We start from the raw sequence: 21,889 nt of genomic DNA on the forward strand, positions 1-21,889 counted from the left end.
GCTTTAACTATGAAACTAAATATATGAAATAAGTATGTATTGTTATAAAACATATTATTAATGACTTCTGTAAATGTGAGATTTCGTGATACAGATAGAGTCATAGTATTAAAACGGTTTCAAATATTTTTTTAAAGGATTGCTATCCTGCATGGTAGTTGGAAAATTATCTTCGTTGATTTATTTCATCGAGTGCCTTTTTACTGCAATAATTGCTTCCTGTAAGCTTGGTGCATTCCAATTATTCCGGTTTCAAATCAATTAGTGATCGTACTCTGCTCGATGCAGTGGCAAAGCCAGTGGGGGTGGGGGAGGTGGCACGTGCCCCCCCAATGATCCGATCGAAATCCTTAATTTCGATCGGATCATTGGGGTTTATTAGTAATAAATCGGCATTTTGCAACCCCCACTGCCACTTTGTAGCATATTGTTACGTGCCAGGGACTCTATGAGATGATAGGACAATAGCCTGAGTCCATAATTGGCAATAAGTACCGGCAAAGCGGTTATAAGTGACTCACAGAATTGTGCGCAGTTGCGTATACAGTACACGACTTCCCTGAAGGCATCAACACCTTCAGCGAGCGCGATGCCGATCACACTACGCGGTTCGAATTCGACCCTCGATCGATGCGCCATCGCCGCACACGCGGCGAGTAACAAGCAAGGGACAAGTCCTTACTTACTAACAACTCCTCTATCATTTTTCATTGCTGGAGGGTTTGCCCCCCCCCTACCTGAAAATCCTGGCTCCGCCATTGGCTCGATGCAACATACGCCTGACCAGCAGCAAACACCTTGGAACCTAAATTGACAATGGCATAGTCCACGCTGGATCCCTCAATGTTGTGCACCGCTGAAGCCCAACAAAGGATGAGTGGTAGCATGCGTCTTTCTGCACTTCCAAATGAATATTTGGCAGGGAACTAGCTCAATCCGGTGAACTCCAATCTCTCCGAAATCTATCGTTACCGATGGAATGTCCTCTGCATGCAACTGAGCTCGACGGAACATAGGCCAGATGATGTCAGTTATTTGTCCCATTGCTCAATTGACTCGTCCTTTTCCAACATTGGCATTGTAACGCAGTATCACTCTTGCGCCTGGAAACAGCGTCAGCTGTTTTGCAAGGCCTACAGTTTCGTTGGCGTCCGATGGAATCAATCTCTCAAGATCAACATTTTCAGTGCTTCGTGATGAGTCAACAATAACGATCCTAGGCTTTGATCACAGACATTTCAATATTTCGATAATGCTGAAGGACTTTGTTGTTCTAATCATCGACTCGGTTGGCCGTTGGATGGATTCACAGAGCCTTTATCAACGCTAAATTCTCCCAAGCCGCTGTTGTCCTCCATTTTTTCCAAAAGGTTGATGTTCTCACTTTTGATGAGGCCGATTCTCAAGTCATTCAGCAATTAGATAAACGTGGTGTTTCCTAGTTGACGCATGTTCTGCATTAGCTCACAAAATGAGAACTCCTGCCACAAATGAGTTACAGGAAGCTACATGAGGTCACCAAACAGGAGGACATTGAGGCCTCCAAAGAGATTAGGGTTATCCTTAATCTGTTACAGCCTCTGATCTATCATGCTGAGCATTTCCTACGGCACCATGGATATTTCGTCCATGATCATGAATAGGGCTTGAATTATGTAATTTCTGGGCTAGACCTCAATTAAATCGAAAGTGTACGCTGCATTCTTGCTTCCACCAACTCCTTAAGAGTTAATTGATGGCATCACACTCGGCAACACAAGCGGGTTCTCATTCGCTGATGGTGTTTCCTTTGCGCCACAAGAGTGGGAAATGCAAAAATGAAATTTGTCAAAATTCTGGATCACCGCATAGCATTTGCAGTACGATATGACTCTAATATAAATTTATGACCATCAGTGTTGAAACTTAGTTTTCTGTTGATAACAAAATTGAATCTCTTATGATCTGTTGATGGAAAGACATTTTTCAACAATCTTTTGTATCATTAGACCTCCTTTGCCAGTACCAAAATGTAATAATAGGGTTTTTCCCCTTTTTTCTGGCAACAAAACTGAAACCTTTTTACAAGGATTCATGTTACTGCATTAACCACAATACCTGCAGTCAAAATGCAAACAAAAACATACTATGATAATATATGCATTGTCCTTGAAACTGATTGGTCCACACCAAGGGACGGCTTCCTTTTGAGCCTCGACCCAATTGGTGCTCGACCAGATGACGCCAAAAGGCGTACAGCTCAAAGACAATGCACTATCAAAGTAATGAGGGCTCGGGGTGAGCATCTACATCATTAGACCTCCTTCGCCAGTACCAAAATGTAATAATATGGTTTTTCCCCTTTTTTCTGGCAACAAAACTGAAACCTTTTTACAAGGATTCATGTCTGCATTAACCACAATACCTGCAGTCAAAATGCAAACAAAAAACTCATACTATGATAATTTATGCATTGTTCTTGAAACTGATTGGTCCACACCAAGGGACGGCTTTCTTTTGAGCCTCGACCCAATTGGTGCTCGACCAGATGACGCCAGAAGGCGTCACACAGCTCAAAGACAATGCACTATCAAAGTAATGAGGGCTCGGGGTGAGCATCTACATCATTAGACCTCCTTCGCCAGTACCAAAATGTAATAATAGGGTTTTTCCCCTTTTTTCTGGCAACAAAACTGAAACCTTTTTACAGCAGAATTTCTCACGTTATTTTGCTTAAATTTGTCCTTAATATTAATTAAGCTATATTATTTCAGCTATTTAAACGCTTACGCGAGCATAATGCTGGTGCCAAAACTCAGTTGCAATAAAAAGTTTGGAATATTTGTGTTGTATATATTCGGTCTAGATTTTTTATATAAAATAAATAAATAATGCGCGATTATCCGCAATTATGTAATTATGGATTTATGCTAATTAGGAAGGTGTAATTGTATTAATATATGCAAGTGTATGTAATTGTGCTAATTAGGCTCGGCTTCGTTGTCTAGGGTTGTATTATCAATCAGGATAATACAATGATTCTCGCTTTAACTTTTTTCTAATTATGTTTTAGTGTGTTCATGTCAGGTCTCAAAATTCAGATCTCACCGCAGGAAACAGTTCTTATAATTAAGTTTATTAAGCATGAACTTAGGAAGGCACCACTCCAGACTCTTCAGTGTAAAGCAACTTTAATTAAAAAAAAACACATAACATTCTAATATGCAAACTCTTATGCTAGGAATGTCACAGTACTCCTGGAGATGTCCTCCTCATTGATCCGTACCTTAAACCCTCAATGATCACGTTTGTTAAACTGGGTAACAGAACAATTGGCTAATTCCTCACTCAGAGTAACGCGAGCATATACGGCGATAGGAAAAAAAGTCCTTACAAATTAATGAGACAATATTCATTCGAACGGTAATAAAGAAACATGTCCCGAAAGCAAAAGTAGACCTCAATGAATCCATTGGTAAGATTATGCAATTAACGAAATGTCTTGGAACAATGGTGTACGGAAGTGTGCCTGCTTGTCTAGCAAATGCTTACAAAATTGGTTAAGGCTTCAATAAATTAACACAATAGTCTCCCTGTGAGTGTGTAGATTCGTAACATAGATGTTTCTAAATGTTTAGTTTCATCAATGAATTCATTGGTACAGTTAGGCTATTCACAAAAGGAATTACTAAAATACTTCTAAACGACCGTATCCACGTAACTCAATGGGCAGCAATGCTTTTCACGATCAGCTAATAGTAAACGCACCACCTTTTTGAAACACAAAGATCACTTTGGAGTAATCTTATTAGTCCCGATATTGCGTTATGTGTGTTTTGGTGTATTGTCTCCTTGCCCAACTCTTTATAATTTGGAATTATTTTAAATAGCCAATTTAGTAGGGGAGTGCAGTTAGTTGTGGAATTAAGATTAAAATACGTGTTTTATAAATGGGGAGACATTGTAATTAACTCTTATATATTGTAGTTCCATTGTCATTAACTTGATGAAAACTGTAACGTAAATCCTGGTCATTTGCATACAGTAAGCTTATGTAATGTTAACGTCCAGCAAAGAAATGGAAGTATCTCTGTTTATTAATATGCAAATTTTATAACAAATTCGCAGGGGGAGAACATGCAAACGATGTACAGGCATCTCGCCACCGCGAGATGTTAACTGTTAATAACAGCACGACTATAGCACTTCCACGCCGATGAACACATCACCCAGACTTGAAATGTGGCCGATCTGTTTGGACCTCGAAATCCAAGCATATTCTGAGCCTGGACAGTGGCTGGAAGGGTGCCCACCATGCTTAAGCAGGTTTTCATAGGGATTGCGTGTGGCCACGTTGTGTTTATACGCAGTTGTACTGTGCGTCTATGCTGTCCGCCTTTAGCAATTCGCACTGACCAGCCTGGGGGTGATGTATGGTCAAGCGGCCTACGCAACCCGCGCGGCGTGTGGAGGCATTGTACGGCGCTCATCTCCACTGGTGGAAATTCCACATTCCCATGGCACGGACCATCTTTAACAACCACTGATGGCTTGTCTACGTCAATGACCCCACAATATTTGACGATGGAGTTAAATGACATCGAGGACAAGGCTAGATGCATAGCGCGATTGTCGTATTTGCATATGCACAACCAACAGTGCACATGTACGCGCGGCAGCGTATTAAACGTACGCAAGAGTTAGCGCTTTAATTTAAATATTTATATCAACAATCATAATTAGAACATTTTGCCAATAAGAAGAGCGAAACATTAGGACATTTAATTCAAAATCATGAACGCGGCTCTTACCTGCTCGCTCGACATTCAGCGCGTCGGAATGGGCGGTCACAAAGCAAATGATAATGCTATTCATTACGTTTATAGCTATGTAATTATTTTAACAACACGAGTCATTATTAACTTTGTAAACGTTGCTCTTGCAGCGCCCCTCTCCGGCGCCATGACGCCCGGCGATAAAAAAAAATCGCGCCTCTCATTGGTCAGAGGATACCCAGCAACAGGCGCTGTGATTGGACCAGACGCTTCCGCTCGCAGTTGGACGCAACCATTCGTGATTTAAAATAGGGGGGGGGGGGGGTGGGAGGAAGTTCGGAATGTCAGGTTATCGATTACACAAATAATAGAAAAATTTAAAAAAGAATCACGAAGAGGCGCAGGATCGGCCGGACCTGGACCGGGTTTTAAAAAAATAAAAGTGTAACCCTTTAATTGTCGCGCGACGCGGCGAGTCTGTGTGTAGAAAATGTCAGATCGTGAGGATTCGTAGATCCGAAGATATTAAGCGTCAAAGGTTTGAAAGAATATAAACGGACACCGGGGCAAGTTCAATAAAAAGTGTGGTGGTATAAGTGTGTAATAATAAAAGTGTGGTGGTATAAGTGTGTAATAATAAAAGTGTGGTGGTATAAGTGTGTAATAATAAAAGTGTGGTGGTATAAGTGTGTACTAATAAAAGTGTGGTGGTATAAGTGTGTAATAATAAAAGTGTGGTGGTATAAGTGTGTAATAATAAAAGTGTGGTGGTATAAGTGTGTAATAATAAAAGTGTGGTGGTATAAGTGTGTACTAATAAAAGTGTGGTGGTATAAGTGTGTAATAATAAAAGTGTGGTGGTATAAGTGTGTAATAATAAAAGTGTGGTGGTATAAGTGTGTAATAATAAAAGTGTGGTGGTATAAGTGTGTAATAATAAAAGTGTGGTGGTATAAGTGTGTACTAATAAAAGTGTGGTGGTATAAGTGTGTAATAATAAAAGTGTGGTGGTATAAGTGTGTAATAATAAAAGTGTGGTGGTATAAGTGTGTAATAATAAAAGTGTGGTGGTATAAGTGTGTAATAATAAAAGTGTGGTGGTATAAGTGTGTAATAATAAAAGTGTGGTGGTATAAGTGTGTAATAATAAAAGTGTGGTGGTATAAGTGTGTAATAATAAAAGTGTGGTGGTATAAGTGTGTAATAATAAAAGTGTGGTGGTATAAGTGTGTAATAATAAAAGCGCATGATAAAGATATGTAAAGTGTGTCATCATAAATGTGTCGAATAGAAAGTTTAAAACAGGATGAGTTGCTGCGGGACTCCGTCGCTTCCGGCTCTCAAAAGTGGGGGGAGGGGGGGAATGGGGGGAGGGGGGGAATGGGAGGAGGGGGAGGCGGGGGAATGGGGGGGAGGGGAAGGCGGGGGAATGGGGGGGAGGGGGAGGCGGGGGAATGGAGGGAGGGGGCGGCGGGGGAATGGAGGGAGGGGGAGGCGGGGGAATGGGGGGAGGGGGGAGGCGGGGGAAACGGGGGAGAGGGAGGCGTGAGAATGGAGGGGAGGGGAATGGGGGGGAGGGGGAAAGCGGGGGAATGGGGGGCGGGGGAGGCGTGGGGAAATTTTCTGGAAATCGGTGACCACATCTGACTAAAAGATTCGCACTCACGCACAATCACGCACAATCACGCACACACAAAGATCCCCCGTATAGCCTGTAACAGACTGCTGGGGCAAGTGCTGTTAGCGAGTAGCCCCTGTGATGGCCGGCACAGCACCACGCCTGGTCGCCTTTGTCTCCCCCAGTGGCGATGTTTACACGCCGCACTCATTTGAGGTTGAGTCGACCTCCGGGAGGCCCGTGACCGGTTCAGATAATCGTCACTGCTGGTGTTGGTGGCCATGAGCGGGAATCGAACTCTGGTGGCCAGGGTTCGTAGCGCAGCGCGCTAACCGCTACACCACCGCTCCCCACACTCACAAACACCCACACTCCATACCACTCACACCCAAACCACCCACACTCCAAAATCACTCACACCCAAACCACTCACACCCACACTCACACCCACACTCACACTCCAAACCACTCACACCCACACTCACACCCACACTCCAAAATCACTCACACTCACACTCCAAACCACTCACACCCAAACCACTCACACTCACACCCAAACCACTCACACCCACACTCACATTCCACTCACTCTCAGAGATTCCCCCCCCCCTCCCCGTATAGCCTCTGACAGACTGTTGGGGCAAGTGCTGTTAGCGAGTAGCAGCACTTATGAAGCCTGGCACGGAAGGGGTGGGGGGGTTGTGTGACCAGTACCACGCCCGGCCGCTTTTGTATCCCCAGTAGATTACATATATTCACATCCCACACTGCAATCGCACATCCGAACTGAAAACAAAACTCGCAACGAGCCCACATCCGACTCCCCCCACGCCACTCAGCCCCCACCCTCACCTCCGCTGCGTCCCCACCCACACATCCTCTCGGCTCTTTTAAGTCCGAACCGACCGAGTTTGAGGACAGATCATTTCAGCCTCCTCCAGCGACTACCAACTCACGCACCATGTCGACAACAGGTGAGTGTCCTCCTGGGTGAACCCCCCCCCCTCCTCCCTTCTTAACCTATCTCCTCTGCATCCCTCTAGCTCCGTGGGGGGAGAGGAAACGGGAAGACTGGAACGGAAGTTTTGATTACAATTCATCAATGGCATTGGCTCCGAGTCTGTGTAAGGGTGGCGGGTGGGGAGTCTCGGCAGTCGTTCTTAGGAGGGTCCTGCCCCCATGGCCGTTTGGTTAACTTACACAAAGAACAGCAAAGATTCATCCGTATCGCTGTGGTGAATGAACTGTGAGCGAGCAGCACCGATGGAGGCCGGAACGGAGGGGTTGTGTGGTCAGCACCACGCCCGACCGCCTTTTTCTCCCGAGCGGCGATGTTTACACACCACACCAGGTACTGATTTGAGGCTGAGTCGACCTAAGGGGAGGCCACAGGATCGGTTTCAGAGAATCGTCACCGCTGTCGGTGGCACGTGAGCGGGGAATCAAACTCGGGTGGGCGGGTTCGTAGTGCAGCGCGCTCACGACCACACCGCCGCTTCCCACCTTCAAAGACACAGACACACAAAAACACATTGCCCCGAGACTCACCTGTGTCTGGCCCCCGTGTTCCTGACCGCACGTGTTCACGTTGCTGAAACTTGTGTCCCCCGTGACCCCGTGCTTCATCTGACCCCGTGTCTCCATCACCCCGTGTCTCATCTGACCCCGTGTCTCCATCACCCCGTGTCTCATCTGACCCCGTGTCTCCATCACCCCGTGTCTCATCTGACCCCGTGCCTCCATCACCCCGTGTCTCATCTGACCCCGTGCCTCATCTGACCCCGTGTCTCCATCACCCCGTGTCTCATCTGACCCCGTGCCTCCATCACCCCGTGTCTCATCTGACCCCGTGTCTCCATCACCCCGTGTCTCATCTGACCCCGTGCCTCATCTGACCCCGTGTCTCCATCACCCCGTGTCTCATCTGACCCCGTGTCTCCATCACCCCGTGTCTCATCTGACCCCGTGCCTCATCTGACCCCGTGTCTCCATCACCCCGTGTCTCATCTGACCCCGTGCCTCCATCACCCCGTGCTCCCATGACCCACGCAGGTGTGTCGCTGTTCGTCTCTCTTGCCGCTCTCTCAGCGCTGCTCATTCCCATCGCAGGTGAGGGAAACCCCACCCCGACTACTCGTATGCGGGGGTCACGTTTCGGGGGTCACGTAACGAGTAACGTGCAGTTGCCGTGTGGTAACACGACTTGGTAAAGCCGACTCATTAACGCGACTTAGAAGCGCAACTTAGGCGACTCGGTTAACGCGACGAATTAGTAACGCGACTTGGAAACGCGGTTGATACGAACGGCTGTACCGCTTTGGCATTGAGAGAGAGGATGTTAACTACCTCGCCCGGTCTACAGGATGTCGTGGGGTTGATCCTGACCCTGACGCCTGCTGTATACTTGGAGTTTTCGTCTCTCTCTCTCTCTTCCTGAGGTCGTGTGAATTTTTCTCTTCCACATTCCGAACCAAAATGCGCTTAGAGTATTTGGCTGCTATAAATGTCCAAATCACGAGCCACTTCGTTGAGCTATCATCTGTAGCCAGGTCGCTTCTGAAAAAGAGCGATATAACTCGGTGGTGCCTCACCTGGTAAAATAAAAGATTGTTTTAGTTGAACGTTTATAATCACCAACATACACGCGTACCCGTGTGGGAACTGTGACCCTGAAAGGTGACATTCCGAGGGACCGCTATGGCCCCTGGTCCTAATTCATTCACACGAGGGAGACGGGACACGGCATAAGAGACAGATGACACCGGACTCCTGGTCAAGGGCCACCAACACCAGTGACGATTATTTGAGCTGGTCCTGGGCCTCCCCTAGGTCGACTGGGCCTCAAATGAGTACCTGGTGCAGTGCGTAAATATCGCCAACTGGGGGAGGAGAAGACGGGCGGTGGTCGTGCTGGCCACCCACCACTTCGTGTGCCGTGCCAGCCTCAATAGGCGCTCTCTTGATTTGAAGCTTTCGTGACTGCAGGAATCCATACTCTTTGGTTCTTTCGGTAAAGTCATCACGTAGGATAGAAAATAAAAACAAAATAATAATAATAAATCACGACGTTTCGATCGCAACTGCTGGTTCAACTGCTGGTTCAGCAGTTCCACCACTGGATTGTTTTTTCAGCCCGAGGACGACCGCTTGTGTTTGCGATCGAAACGTCGTGATATATTATTTTTTGCATTTTGTTTTATTTTCTACCTACGTGATGACTTTACCGAAAGAACCAAAGAGTATTCATATGTGCTACTCGCTAACAGCACTTGTCCCAACAGTCTGTTTAGGCTATATGGGGGATCTTTGTGTGGATGGGGCATGTAGCCCGCATGCCCCATATCCGCCGCATGCCCCATATCCGCCGCATGCCCCATATCCGCCACATGCCCCATATCCGCCGCATGCGCAGCCACCGCATGCCCCCCATCCCCCGCATGCCCCATATCCGCCGCATGCCCCATATCCGCCGCATGCCCTATATCTGCCGCATGCCCCATCCGCCGCATGCGCAGCCACTGCATGCCCAAGCAGCTTCCGTTTCAGAATCAGAATATTAATTGATACCGGAGGAATCGAATACAAATCACGATAGGAGTGCAAAGTATAGGAAAGGTAAACAAATCACTGTTATACAAATAAAACTAAACTATTATCAGGTAAAATCCGTTGAGCGATTTGCTTATTTTTCAGAAGAAAACTGGCCACAAATGGTAGTTCAACAAAGTGGTTCATGCCGTGGAAACTTATAGCAGCAAAACAATCTAAATAATCTAATGCCGGATAGATGGGGTTAAACGGGCACGGCACGGGCTAGAGAAGAGATGGACTGTTGCAGTTACATGAAGATGTGGAGCTGAGTGGACTTGCCGATGACTGGTACCAGCGGTGTCCAGATCGGCCTCTGTGGAGGAGGCTCGTGAAGGACGCTGCTGGGCAATTGGAGGCAGTCGCCCTCCAACAACAACGGAGGGCGGAGGAGCGACGCTCACAACAACGAGCGGAGCGAAGAGCGGCTGAGACACAGCAGGTTGGCGCAGAGTAGGGAGTACAGCTCGTTATCTCAGTCAACCTATGGCTCAGGGTTCTGTCCCGTGACCTCCTCCTGCACCTAGCCTGGCACAGCAGTTAACCCCTGGCACCTGGGTCTGTCCCGTGACCATCTCCTGCAAGCAGCGAGCCTTCGAAACTTCAAGTGACGGCCTCAAAGAAGCGCACCTAGCCTGGCGCAAGCGCCGCGGCGACGTTGCTATTGCTGCTGTTGCTGGTGCTGTGTTGCAACGCCGGTATCTTGTATGTACGTACAGACGCACGTTGAACTTCTTTCCCACCGTACGTAGCGAACCGGCGCTAACCGCCGGTGCCTGGGATGGTGGCGGTGAGACGCAGGTGGTGAGCCGGAGGTGGCGCTGCGTATGTACGGCGGTGAGCGCTGCCCCCCGCTGGCTCACCCGTGGCTCGCCTCGATCGTGAACCACCGCGGGGAGCACGTGTGTGGCGGAGCTCTCGTCGCTCCGGACTGGATCCTCACCGCGGCGCACTGCCTCTCCAGGTGAGCTCACCCGGAGGGAGGCGGGGTGGGGGGGGAGTCACCCATGGCGGTAAGGTCGAGGGGGAGGTTCCCAGACTGAGTGCGATCCAAAACTTGTGTTGAGGACACGCATTAGACAGGCTCTTAAAACGGAGATTCGGGCAGCCCCCTGCAGCCCTGTTCACCTGAAGGTTGTCTCAAGTTTTCCCTCTTGCCACCGGAACCCGGTGAGTGCGGTCAAGCTTGTGCAGGAAGGAACTGCGCGCCCCTTTCGCCACACTAAATCCATCCGCGGCGCAGGCTATTGCTGCCAACACAGAAGCCCTCTGGCAGCAGGATGGGGTGACGGGGGTCAGGTCAGACGTGTTTGATCGTCGTTGCGAGGCAGGGACCAGGAACGGCATCCTCCTTCAGCAGCTTGTCGCGTGACCGAGCCGCCCTCTTCAGGGTCCGCTACTGAGACCATCGGCGTGGAAGCAACCCGAGCAAAGAGGCAACTGCGCTGGGTTGGGCCACGCAATTCGCGTGCCCGGAAGTCGTCTACCTCATCCGGTGCTCTATGGACGACTCCGGGCAGCCAGCAGAAGACCGGACGGTCAAACAACTGAGGTGTGAGGATCAGCTGAAGGGGACAACCAAAGGTGTGCAACATCAAACCCAGCGACCTTGAAGCAGCTGCAGCCGACCGCCCACTATGGGCGAAACTTGTGCGGCACAGGGGTCAAACACCTTGAAGAACAACGCACCCCAGCGGCAGAGAGAGCATCGACAGCACAGACATCTCGCAGCTGCGGCAGGATACGCGGCTCCAGGATCGGGCTTCATGGCCGCGTGCGGCGGCATCCACGCCAGCGGCGACGGCCACTAGCAAATTCATTTACCAGCAGACAATGGGAGCAACGCGATCATTCATGCCGATGGACTGCCATAAGCAAGCACCTGGGGGGCGGGGGGGGGCGAGGGGGGCACGTTTAACTGGGACGTGGAGGTCCTGTGAAATCACCTGGGGGGGGGTCATGGTCATCACCGCCACCGCAATCACCGCCACCATCATCACCAACATCATCATCACCAGCACCACCATCGTCATCGCCAACACTATCATCGCACACGCTCATCCTCACACACCCTGTGTCTGCCCGCGTCTCCCTCCCCCGCCGCAGCCTGAACCTCGCTCGCCACAGGGCCCGCGTGCTGCTGGGCGAGCGGACCCTGCGTCCCGTGGGCTACAGGGACCCGCGGGTGACTCGCCACGTGGCGCACCCCTCCTACAACCCCGAGTCGTTCGAGGGGGACCTGGCCCTGCTGCAGGTGTCTCCCGCACCCCGCCTGGGCTCCGCCGTCTCCATCATCCCCCTGGCGACCTCGTGCCCCCTTCCCGGGGACCGCTGCTCCATCGCCGGGTGGGGGCGGACTGAGAGTAAGTTCGGCCGACTTTGAACCCCGCCTTAAATAAATAATGGGCGACGTTTCAGGCTGTGGACCTTCTTTAACGGGCATACAAATGAAGCAGATGATAGGCCTCCTCCTCCACCTCTTTCACGTTACATTTGTTTTTTTGTCCACACATCCCATCAGCCCCAACGGCGTTCTGGGAGCGCATCATTTGAGCGGCGTTGGTCCGACCACGAGCAACTAGTCTGGGATCGGTTTCGCCGCTCAGTGTCTCGTCAGCAGTCAGGCGTGAAGCATAGGGTGTAACAGACTGTTGGGGCAAGTGCTGTTAAGCAAGCAGCAGCTATGAAGGCCGGCACCGTGGCACACGAAGGGGGGTGGGTGGCCAACACCACGGCCGGTCGCCTTTGTCTCCCCAGTGCTGATGTTTACACACCGCACCAGGTTCTCATTTGAGGCTGAGTCGACCTAGGGGGATGCCCTGGACCGGTTCAGATAATCGTCACTGGTTGTTAGCCGTGAGCGGGAATCGAACTCAGGTCACCAGATTCGTAGCGTAGCATGCGAACCGCTACGCTACTACTCCCCACTTAAAGACACACACACACACACGTGGATATAGACACACACACACGTGGATATAGACACACACACACGTGGAAATAGACACACACGTGGATATCGACACACACACGTGGATATAGACACACACACGTGGATATAGATACACACGTGGACATCGGCACACGCACACACCTGGATATAGACACACACACGTGGATATAGACACACACGTGGATATCGACACACACACGTGGATATAGACACACACACGTGGATATAGATACACACGTGGACATCGGCACACGCACACACGTGGATATAGACACACACACACGTGGATATAGACACACACACACACGTGGATATAGACACACACACACGTGGATATAGACACACACACGTGGATATAGACACACACACGTGGATATAGATACACACGTGGACATCGGCACACGCACACAGGTGGATATAGACACACACACACGTGGATATAGACACACACACACACGTGGATATAGACACACACACACGTGGATATAGACACACACACGTGGATATAGACACACACACGTGGATATAGACACACACACACACACGTGGATATAGACACACACACGTGGATACGCACAGGAACGCCCATGGAAGAGACGCCGTGACTAACCCCCCCTCTCTCTCCCCCCCCCCTGCCACCCCCCCCCCCCCCAGCTGGTGTCTTCCCCAAGTCATCGGAGTGCCTCAACGTGACCGTCATCGATGAACGCCGCTGCCGCAAGAGTTATGGTCCCGCGCTCACCAACTCCATGTTCTGTGCCGGGTTCATGGACGGCGGGAGGGATGCGTGCAAGGTGAGGGGGATGAGGGGGGTGAGGGGGGGGTGTGTGTGTGGAGCGGCGGTGCCGCGGTCAGCGCGCACCGCTCACGAACCCGGCGACCAGAGTTTGCTCCCGCTCACGGCTGCCGACACCGGTAGTGGCCGTTATATAAACCGGCCCTGGGCTTCCCTTAGGTTGACTCAGCCTAAAATTAGTACAGAGTGCGGTGTGTAGTAAACATCGCCAATGGGGGAGACAAAGGCGGTCGGGCGTGGCGCTGCCCACCCACCCGCTTCGTGTGCCGCGCCGGCCTTCGTAGGTGCTCGCCAACAGCACTTGCCCCTACAGTCTGTTAAAGGCTATACGGGGGAATCTTCGCCTTTGTCTCTGTTACACTGTCTGCTCATTGTCGGGCACGTGACGTTGTAGACGGTGGAAGTGAGCAGCTGGAACGCCTCCTCTGACAGCCCGGGAGTGTTTCTGGGGAGGCCCACAGCAGCCGCATGAGCCACAGTCCTGAGCCTCACTCATTTCCCCTCGGCATCGGGCGAGAATGGGGAGACAACGCCAACCGCTCCACAGCTACCAGCGATGATCGAATTCTCGCTCGCAAATTTCAAGGCCAGGCTGTTGTTGCGGGGTCCTTTAGTTGGACGCCCACCGCCGCAGTGGAAGAATGGGCAGGCGCATGTTACAGATGACAAAGCGATGGTCAGTGGGCAGACCATTTCAACGGGTAGTCCTGGTGTCACAGGCACGTAGCCCGCATTCGCCGTTCTGTCGCTACGTATTCCGGCAGATGTTCTTGCTTGTGTCTGAGGTGCATCCATGATGCTGTGCGGATGCGCCGATGCCGAAGCGGCGGTGTTGGCGATTAACAGCACATGGTGTTGAACAGTCTAGCATCCTCCTACCGTTGTTGTTGTTGTTGTTATTGTTGAGCTGATCCGGCCCATGCCTTCCAGTCACCCCAGCTCCCAGGCGCACTCTGCCATGACGCACTCGGGCATTAAAGTCGCCCAATTAGACGCCTCCATCCCGAGGGGCGGCTTTGGCCAGCACCTGGAACAGGAGGCCCCCGAATGCGACTGACTCACCAGCCCCGGTTCATCTGCGGTGGGGACGTTAGTCACCGCCACCACCGCCCGCCTTCCATAAATGGAAATGTGACTCACGGCTTCCTAAAATCTAGCCTCCACCCTCCCATGCTCCCCATTAATTAGCTTATTCTCCAATTTCGAGGAAAGCCACAACTACTCCCTGTTGGCTGGTGGCATCTTTCCCCCAGCAGAGAACAAACCCCATGCCTTTGGAGCCAGAATTCAGTTCACCGCGCCTCTACGGAGGGAGCTCGTGAAGGACAAGTTGGAGGCAATCGCCCCTCCAACAACATCAACGACGACAACAACGGGGGGATGAAGGAGGTGGTGGTGGTTGCGTTGTTGACATTTGAGTACGGGTGGCTTACTTGAACATCTGTGAAAAATAACTGGATAGTGCATCGAATTCCTCCAGTAAAAAAAATATTCTGATTCTGCCTTGGGACAGATGTCCACATGATTATTATGGTGATGACGACGACGACGATGATGCTAAGAATTCTAGGAATTTTCGTGGCAGAGCCGATGGTGGAGGTCACTGTGCGTGCGTCTCAATCTCACAGTCGTTTTCATCTCCGCTCCGTCTCCTCCTTCTCCGCACCCACCCCCCACCCCCCACCGTACACGCAGGGAGACTCTGGGGGCCCCCTGGTGTGCGACGGGACCCTCCAGGGGGTCATCTCGTGGGGGAAGGATTGTGGGCGCGCACACTACCCCGGAGTGTACACCCGCGTCTGCTCCTTCTCCTCCTGGCTGACCTCCACGATCGGCGACCTCCCGGGGTCCGGGCCCCCACAGCGCATGCAGAGGTCCCGATTCACGCGGGGAAGGGGGGGGGCAGTGGGGGCAGCGGGGGCAGGGGCCGGGGGAAGAGTGGGGAGTCGCCGCTGGTCTGCCGGGGGCAGGGGGTGGTCACGCACGTGATTGGTCGAGAGAGCCGATTGGTTGAATGAATGAATTGAGCGATCGGTTTCGAGAGATAATTGGTTAGTGAGCTGATTTGTTCACGAGTAGATCGCTTTGAGTGTGTCCGTGTTGTGATCGGCTAATTAACGCAGAAAACGGTTAACCAGTTAATCGGCTCACTCGCAGATTAACTGCGAGTGAGCCGATTAACTAACTTAACTAAGTGAGCCGATTAACTGGTTAATCAATCGGCTCACTCTGCGAGTGAGCCGATTGATTAACAAATTAATCCTTCCATTGATTAATTAATGACCGAGTGGTTTGGTTGAGAGCGGTCGATTGGCTCATAAGACAGCCGCGCAAGTCGTTAACGGGATTGTGTTGACGAGTGAATCGGTCGATTGGTTCATTAACTAAATTTAGTGGGATCGGTCCAACGACGCCCCTTCCCCCTGGCTTGGGTCAATTTCCAACACGTGGACGGTGGTCACGTGACCCCCCCCCCGCATAGCCGCTAGAGGGCGCTCTATCCACAACAACAGTGTACAGATTCTAGATTTGGAGCTTTCGCGACTGCAGGAATTATTACTCTTGGTTCTTTCGGTAAAGTCGCGTAGAAAGAAAAACATAAATTAAAGAATAGCATACGACGTTTCGATTGCTACACACAAGCAAGCAATCATCATCATCGGGTACAAATGAAAAAGAGAAAACAAAGCTCTGCTGTTATTTAAAAAAATAAAAATATTTCTCCGTGACTTTACCGACAAACCCCCCCCCCCCCCCCCCCCCCAAAAGAATATGAATTCCTGCAGTCACGAAAGCTTCAAGTCAACATTGAACAGGGTGCAGGTGCACTTGTTACGACTGCGATATCCACCACCATCGGAGCAGCGAGCGTGAGAGTAGCTGCAATGTAAACTTCCACCACAAAATATGGCAGAAATATTTACAGGTAGTCCCCGACTTACGCCGGTCCCCGACTTACGATATTTCGATCTTACGATGGCGATAGCGGTACGACAAAATTGTAAAATATTTTTTTAATTTCGCGCGGCAGGCAAAGGCAGCAGCGTACTACAAAGTACGATACTGTAACTTGATCATCGCCATCCTTCTCTTCCGACAACTAAGTTAATGTAGCCATCAACAACCTAACATCGTTCAAGTATGCAGACGACGGACAGAACCTTGGTGAGTAACAGTAGAATATGATACGTTACGATACGTTCAATGCACGTATGATAACATAGCTTTAGCGATTTCATTTTAGGGTTACCACGATACGATGCTTACGTTCAATGCATGTTAAAAGTTTTTTTTTTATAGCAGATAGGATTGTTTCCTGAAAAAAACTTTCTATGAAATTGCAGTTCATATAGGTAGGCTAAGAATTTACCTTGTTTTTTTACTTTAAATGTTACTGTGCAATACAGTATTGTAATTAATAAATACATACAGTATATAGTTTATACAGTACGGTACTGTAAATTGCTCTGTTTTGCTAAATTGTCACCATTCTTTAAGACTCCTGGGTAGGCTAGGCCATTTTCGACTTACGATATTTTCGACTTACGATGGGGTCGTCGTTACGCATCTCCGTCGTAAGTCGGGGACTAGCTGTATATAGCAGCGTCTCCATCGTAAGTCGGGGACTACCTGTGTATATATAGAGAGAGCTGTGTTTAGAAACGTTCTGTATTCGTTTAACTACCGCGCCGGGAGATAATCGTCGAGGCGTTCAGACGGTTCGGGACCCGTGCCAACTCCGGACTTCCGCCGCTATGTGTTTTGCATTTAAAAGAAACGCAGAAACTTTCAAGGGGTCCACAAGAGCCATGCTTTCTTCACTTTTTAAACGCTCCCGCGACACCTCTCAAATGTTGTGCAACATTTGAGAGGTGTCGCGTTTTGTTATTTAACTTTGTACTAAAAATAAAATGTTTTTAACATGCACGTGGTGATGATGATGATGATTGTGATTGTGGCGGTGGTGGTGAAGGTGGTGGTGGTGTTGTGGGGAGCAGGAGTGCCTCCCCTAAGTCGACTCGGCCTCAAATCAATACATGGTGCAGCGTCTAATATCATCGCCACTGGGGAGACAAATGCGGCCGGGCGTGGTGCTGGTCACCAACCCCTTGATGTGTCGTACCGGCCGTCATAGGAGCTATTCGCTAACAGCACTTGTCCCATCAGTCTGTTACAGGCTACACGGGGGATCTTTGTCTTTGATGATGGTGGTGATGATCGTGTTATGATGGTGGATATTGATTGAATGAAAATGATTGAAGTAGTTATGATGGTGATGATGTTATTTAAAATATATTATATCCTGGTGATGTTCTTCTTGAGGAGCATGGTGGTGATGATGTTGTTGAGCCTGATGGTGATTTCGACTTAAAACATTAGTGTTTTTCATGTTTTTTTATAATTTTAGTATTTTTTATTCACTTTTTTTTCTTATAAATTTTCTATCTCCGTGACTTTACCGAAAGAACCACAGAATATGAACTTGATGGCGATGTTATTGATGATGATGGTGTTGATGTGGGTCACGTGTTGATGTTTATATTCGAGGGCTTTCCCCTGGAGTGTCTTGGAACTCGCAAGTTAGCCAAAATAATCTCAACACTTTCACAAGAATCATAATAACGTTGTAAACACACACACATTCCACACACAAACCACACACGCTGCACATACGCGCTACACACACCGCAGACTCCACACACACACACCCTACATACACACACTGAACACACTACACGAACACTGGCACACACTGCACACACACACTACACATACACTCCACACAATACAGACACACTCCATACACACATTACACATTCCACACACACGACACACACACACTGCACACACTCCACAAACACCACACACAGACACCACACACAAGACACACACACACACTGCACACACTCCACACATACCACACACAGAAGCCACACACACGACACACACAGACTGCACATATTCTATACACACCACACACAGACACCACACACACTGCAAATACACTACACACACTGCACATACACTACACAAACACTGCACCCACACTACACAACACTGCACACACACTACACACATACCACACAGACACCACACACATTACACACAGACACCACACACACGCTACACAAGCACCACACATACTACACACACCACAGAGACACCACACACAGACACCACATACACTACACAAATACTACAGTCACACCACACACTACACACACACTACACACAGACACCACACACACACTACACACAGACACCACACACACACTGCACACAGACACCACACACACACTACACAACACTGCATACACACCACACAGACACCACACACACACTGCACACACAGACACCACACACACACCACACACACTACACAAACACCACACGCACTGCACACACCACACACACTACACAAACACCACACACACTGCACACACCACACACACTACACAAACACCACACGCACTGCACACACCACACACACTGCACACACCACACACACTGCACACACCACACACACTACACAAACACCACACACACTGCACACACCACACACACCACACACTACACACACCACACACACTGCACACACACTGCACACACCACACACACTACACACACCACACACACCACACACATTGCACACACACTGCACACACACCACACACAGTACACACACTACACACACACTGCACACACCACACACACTACACAAACACCACACACACTGCACACACCACACACACCACACACACTGCACACACACTGCACTCATAATCCACACAGTACACACACCACACACACACTGCACACACCACACACTGCACACACTGCACACACACTACACACACCACACACACACCACACACACCACACACACACCACACACACTGCACACACCACACACTGCACACACCACACACACTGCACACACTGCACACACCACACACTACACACACCACACACACCACACACACTACACACACACTGCACACACCACACACTGCACACACCACACACGACTCACCGCTCAACATGCTCACCAGTTCCTCACCCCATCACCTCCGAGGCGAGGAAAGTCACCGCCCAGACCACGTGGTGCAATAACCACACACACATTCCGACTTATCCGGATTATAAGACGCACTTTCCCGCCTGTATTTAAAGTGACATTTGGGGTGCGTCTTATAATCCGGAATGTGTGTGCGCCGCCACAGTTATACAACTTTATTGGGTGCGTCTTATAATCCGGAACGTGCGTGTGTCTAGATTTGAATAACTTTATTGGATGCGTCTTATAATCCAGAATGTGTCCAGATTTGTATAACTTTATTAGACGCGTCTTATAATACAGAATGTGTTCAGATTTGTATAACTGTATTGGGTGCGTCTTATAATCCGGAATGCGTGTCCAGATTTGAAAAACTTTATTGGATGCTTCTTATAATCCAGAATGTGTCCAGATTTGAACAACTTTATCGGATGCGTCTTATAAACCAGAATGTCTATCCAGATTTAAATAAATTCATTTGATGCGTCTTATAATCCAGAATGTGTCAAAATTTGTATAACTTTATTGGACGCGTCTTATAATACAGAATGTGTGTCCAGATTTGTATAACTTTATTGGATGCGTCTTATAATCCGGTGGGGGGGGGGGGAGATTTAAGGATATTTAAGGAACATTTCCATTAATTTCAACTACGGCGCTGGCATAGTGAATTAATTGAATTTTTAAAAAACCCAACATTCTTATGAGTAACGTGGATTATAACGCGGATTGCATAATCACGTGGATTACATTTCACGAGTCATGCGGATTACTAATCAAATGTACAGTCGGTGTTAATGCTGTCCCAGTAAATATGCCAAAGTTGGAGCGTTAACATTGAACGTTGGATATAAGTTTGATCAAGTGGAGTATTTACATCGAATGTTTCATGAACGTTGTATGAACGTTGTATGTGCCTTTGATAAACGTATGAACGTTGTATGAACGTTGGATGAAGTTGAGTGTTTACACGAAACCTTGAATTAACGTTGGATAAAGTGGAGTGTTTACATGGAATGTTGCATGAACGTTGGATGAACATTATACGTACGTTGGATGAAGTGGAGTGTGTACATGGAACCTTGGTTGAACGTTGTATGAATGAACGTTGGATGAACGTTGGACGAAGTGGAGTGTGTATATGGAACGTTGGATGAACGTTTGATCAAGTGGAGAATTTACATCGAATGTTTCATGAACGTTGTATGAACGTTGTATGTACGTTTGATAAACGTTTGATGAACGTTGTATGAACGTTGGATGAAGTTGAGTGTTTACACGAAACCTTGGATTAACGTTGGATGAAGTGGAGTGTTTACATGGAATGTATGAACTTTGGATGAACGTTATATGTACGTTGGATAAATGTTGGATAAATGTTGGATGAACGTTGGATGAAATGGAGTGTTTACATGAAACGTTGGATGAACGTTGTATGAAAGTTATATGAACGTTGGATGAAGTGGAGTGTGTACATGGAACCTTGGATGAACGTTGTATGAACGTTGTATGCAGGTTGGATGAACGTTGGATGAACTGGAGTGTTTACATGCAACGTTGGATGAACGTTGAATGAACGCTCTATGTACGTTGGATGAACGTTGGATGAACGTTGTATGATCTTTGGATGAAGTGGAGTGTTTACATGGAACGTTGTAGGAATGTTGGATGAACGTTGTATGTACGTTGGGTCAACGTTGAATGAACGTTAGATGAACGTTGGATGAAGTGGAGTGTGTACATGGAACCTTTGATAATTGTTGGATGAACATTGTATGAACGTTGGATGAAGTGGAGTGTGTACATGGAACCTTGGATGAACGTTGTATGAACGTTGGATGAACATTGTATGAACGTTGGATCAAGTGGAGTGTGTACATGAAACCTTGAATGAACGTTGTATGAACGTTGGATCAAGTGGAGTGTGTAAATGGAACCTTGAATGAACGTTGTATGAACGTTGGATGAAGTGGAGTGTTTACATGGAATGTTGTATGAACGTTGGATGAACGTTGTATGTACGTTGGGTGAACGTTGTATGAACGTTGGATGAACGTTGGGTGAAGTGGAGTGTTTACATGGAATGTTGTATGAACGTTGGATGAACGTTCTATGCACGTTG

At 48.7% G+C, this 21,889-nt stretch overlaps 1 protein-coding gene across 2 annotated transcripts; it reads left to right on the forward strand.

Moving 5' to 3' along the window:
• Positions 1–6,790: 6,790 nt before the first annotated feature.
• Positions 6,791–17,634, forward strand: LOC116954243 (trypsin-like). 2 transcript variants are annotated; one of them, XM_076052123.1, is made up of 7 exons: positions 6,791–7,346; positions 7,631–7,723; positions 8,425–8,481; positions 10,762–10,924; positions 12,067–12,323; positions 13,568–13,707; positions 15,405–17,634. In XM_076052123.1, exons 1-7 carry the CDS (start codon positions 7,334–7,336, stop codon positions 15,696–15,698), a joined length of 1,017 nt encoding a protein of 338 aa, XP_075908238.1. In that variant the 5' UTR covers positions 6,791–7,333; the 3' UTR covers positions 15,699–17,634. The 2 variants fall into 2 exon arrangements, with proteins under 2 accessions (XP_075908238.1, XP_032830711.2); XM_032974820.2 differs by lacking the exon at positions 7,631–7,723 and having other exon boundaries at positions 6,796–7,346.
• The last annotated feature ends 4,255 nt before the right edge of the window (positions 17,635–21,889 follow it).

The sequence above is a fragment of the Petromyzon marinus genome, chromosome 54 (assembly GCF_048934315.1).
Source record: "Petromyzon marinus isolate PM22_M1 ecotype Great Lakes invasive population chromosome 54, UKy_Petmar_22M1.pri1.0, whole genome shotgun sequence".
Lineage (NCBI taxonomy): Eukaryota > Metazoa > Chordata > Hyperoartia > Petromyzontiformes > Petromyzontidae > Petromyzon > Petromyzon marinus.

Excerpts from the sequence above, each read along its gene's own strand:
- LOC116954243 (XM_076052123.1), top strand. Across the intron at positions 10,925-12,066 it reads GCGGCGCACTGCCTCTCCAG|CCTGAACCTCGCTCGCCACA; the intron begins GTGAGCTCACCC and ends CCCCCGCCGCAG. Across the intron at positions 12,324-13,567 it reads CGGGTGGGGGCGGACTGAGA|CTGGTGTCTTCCCCAAGTCA; the intron begins GTAAGTTCGGCC and ends CCCCCCCCCCAG.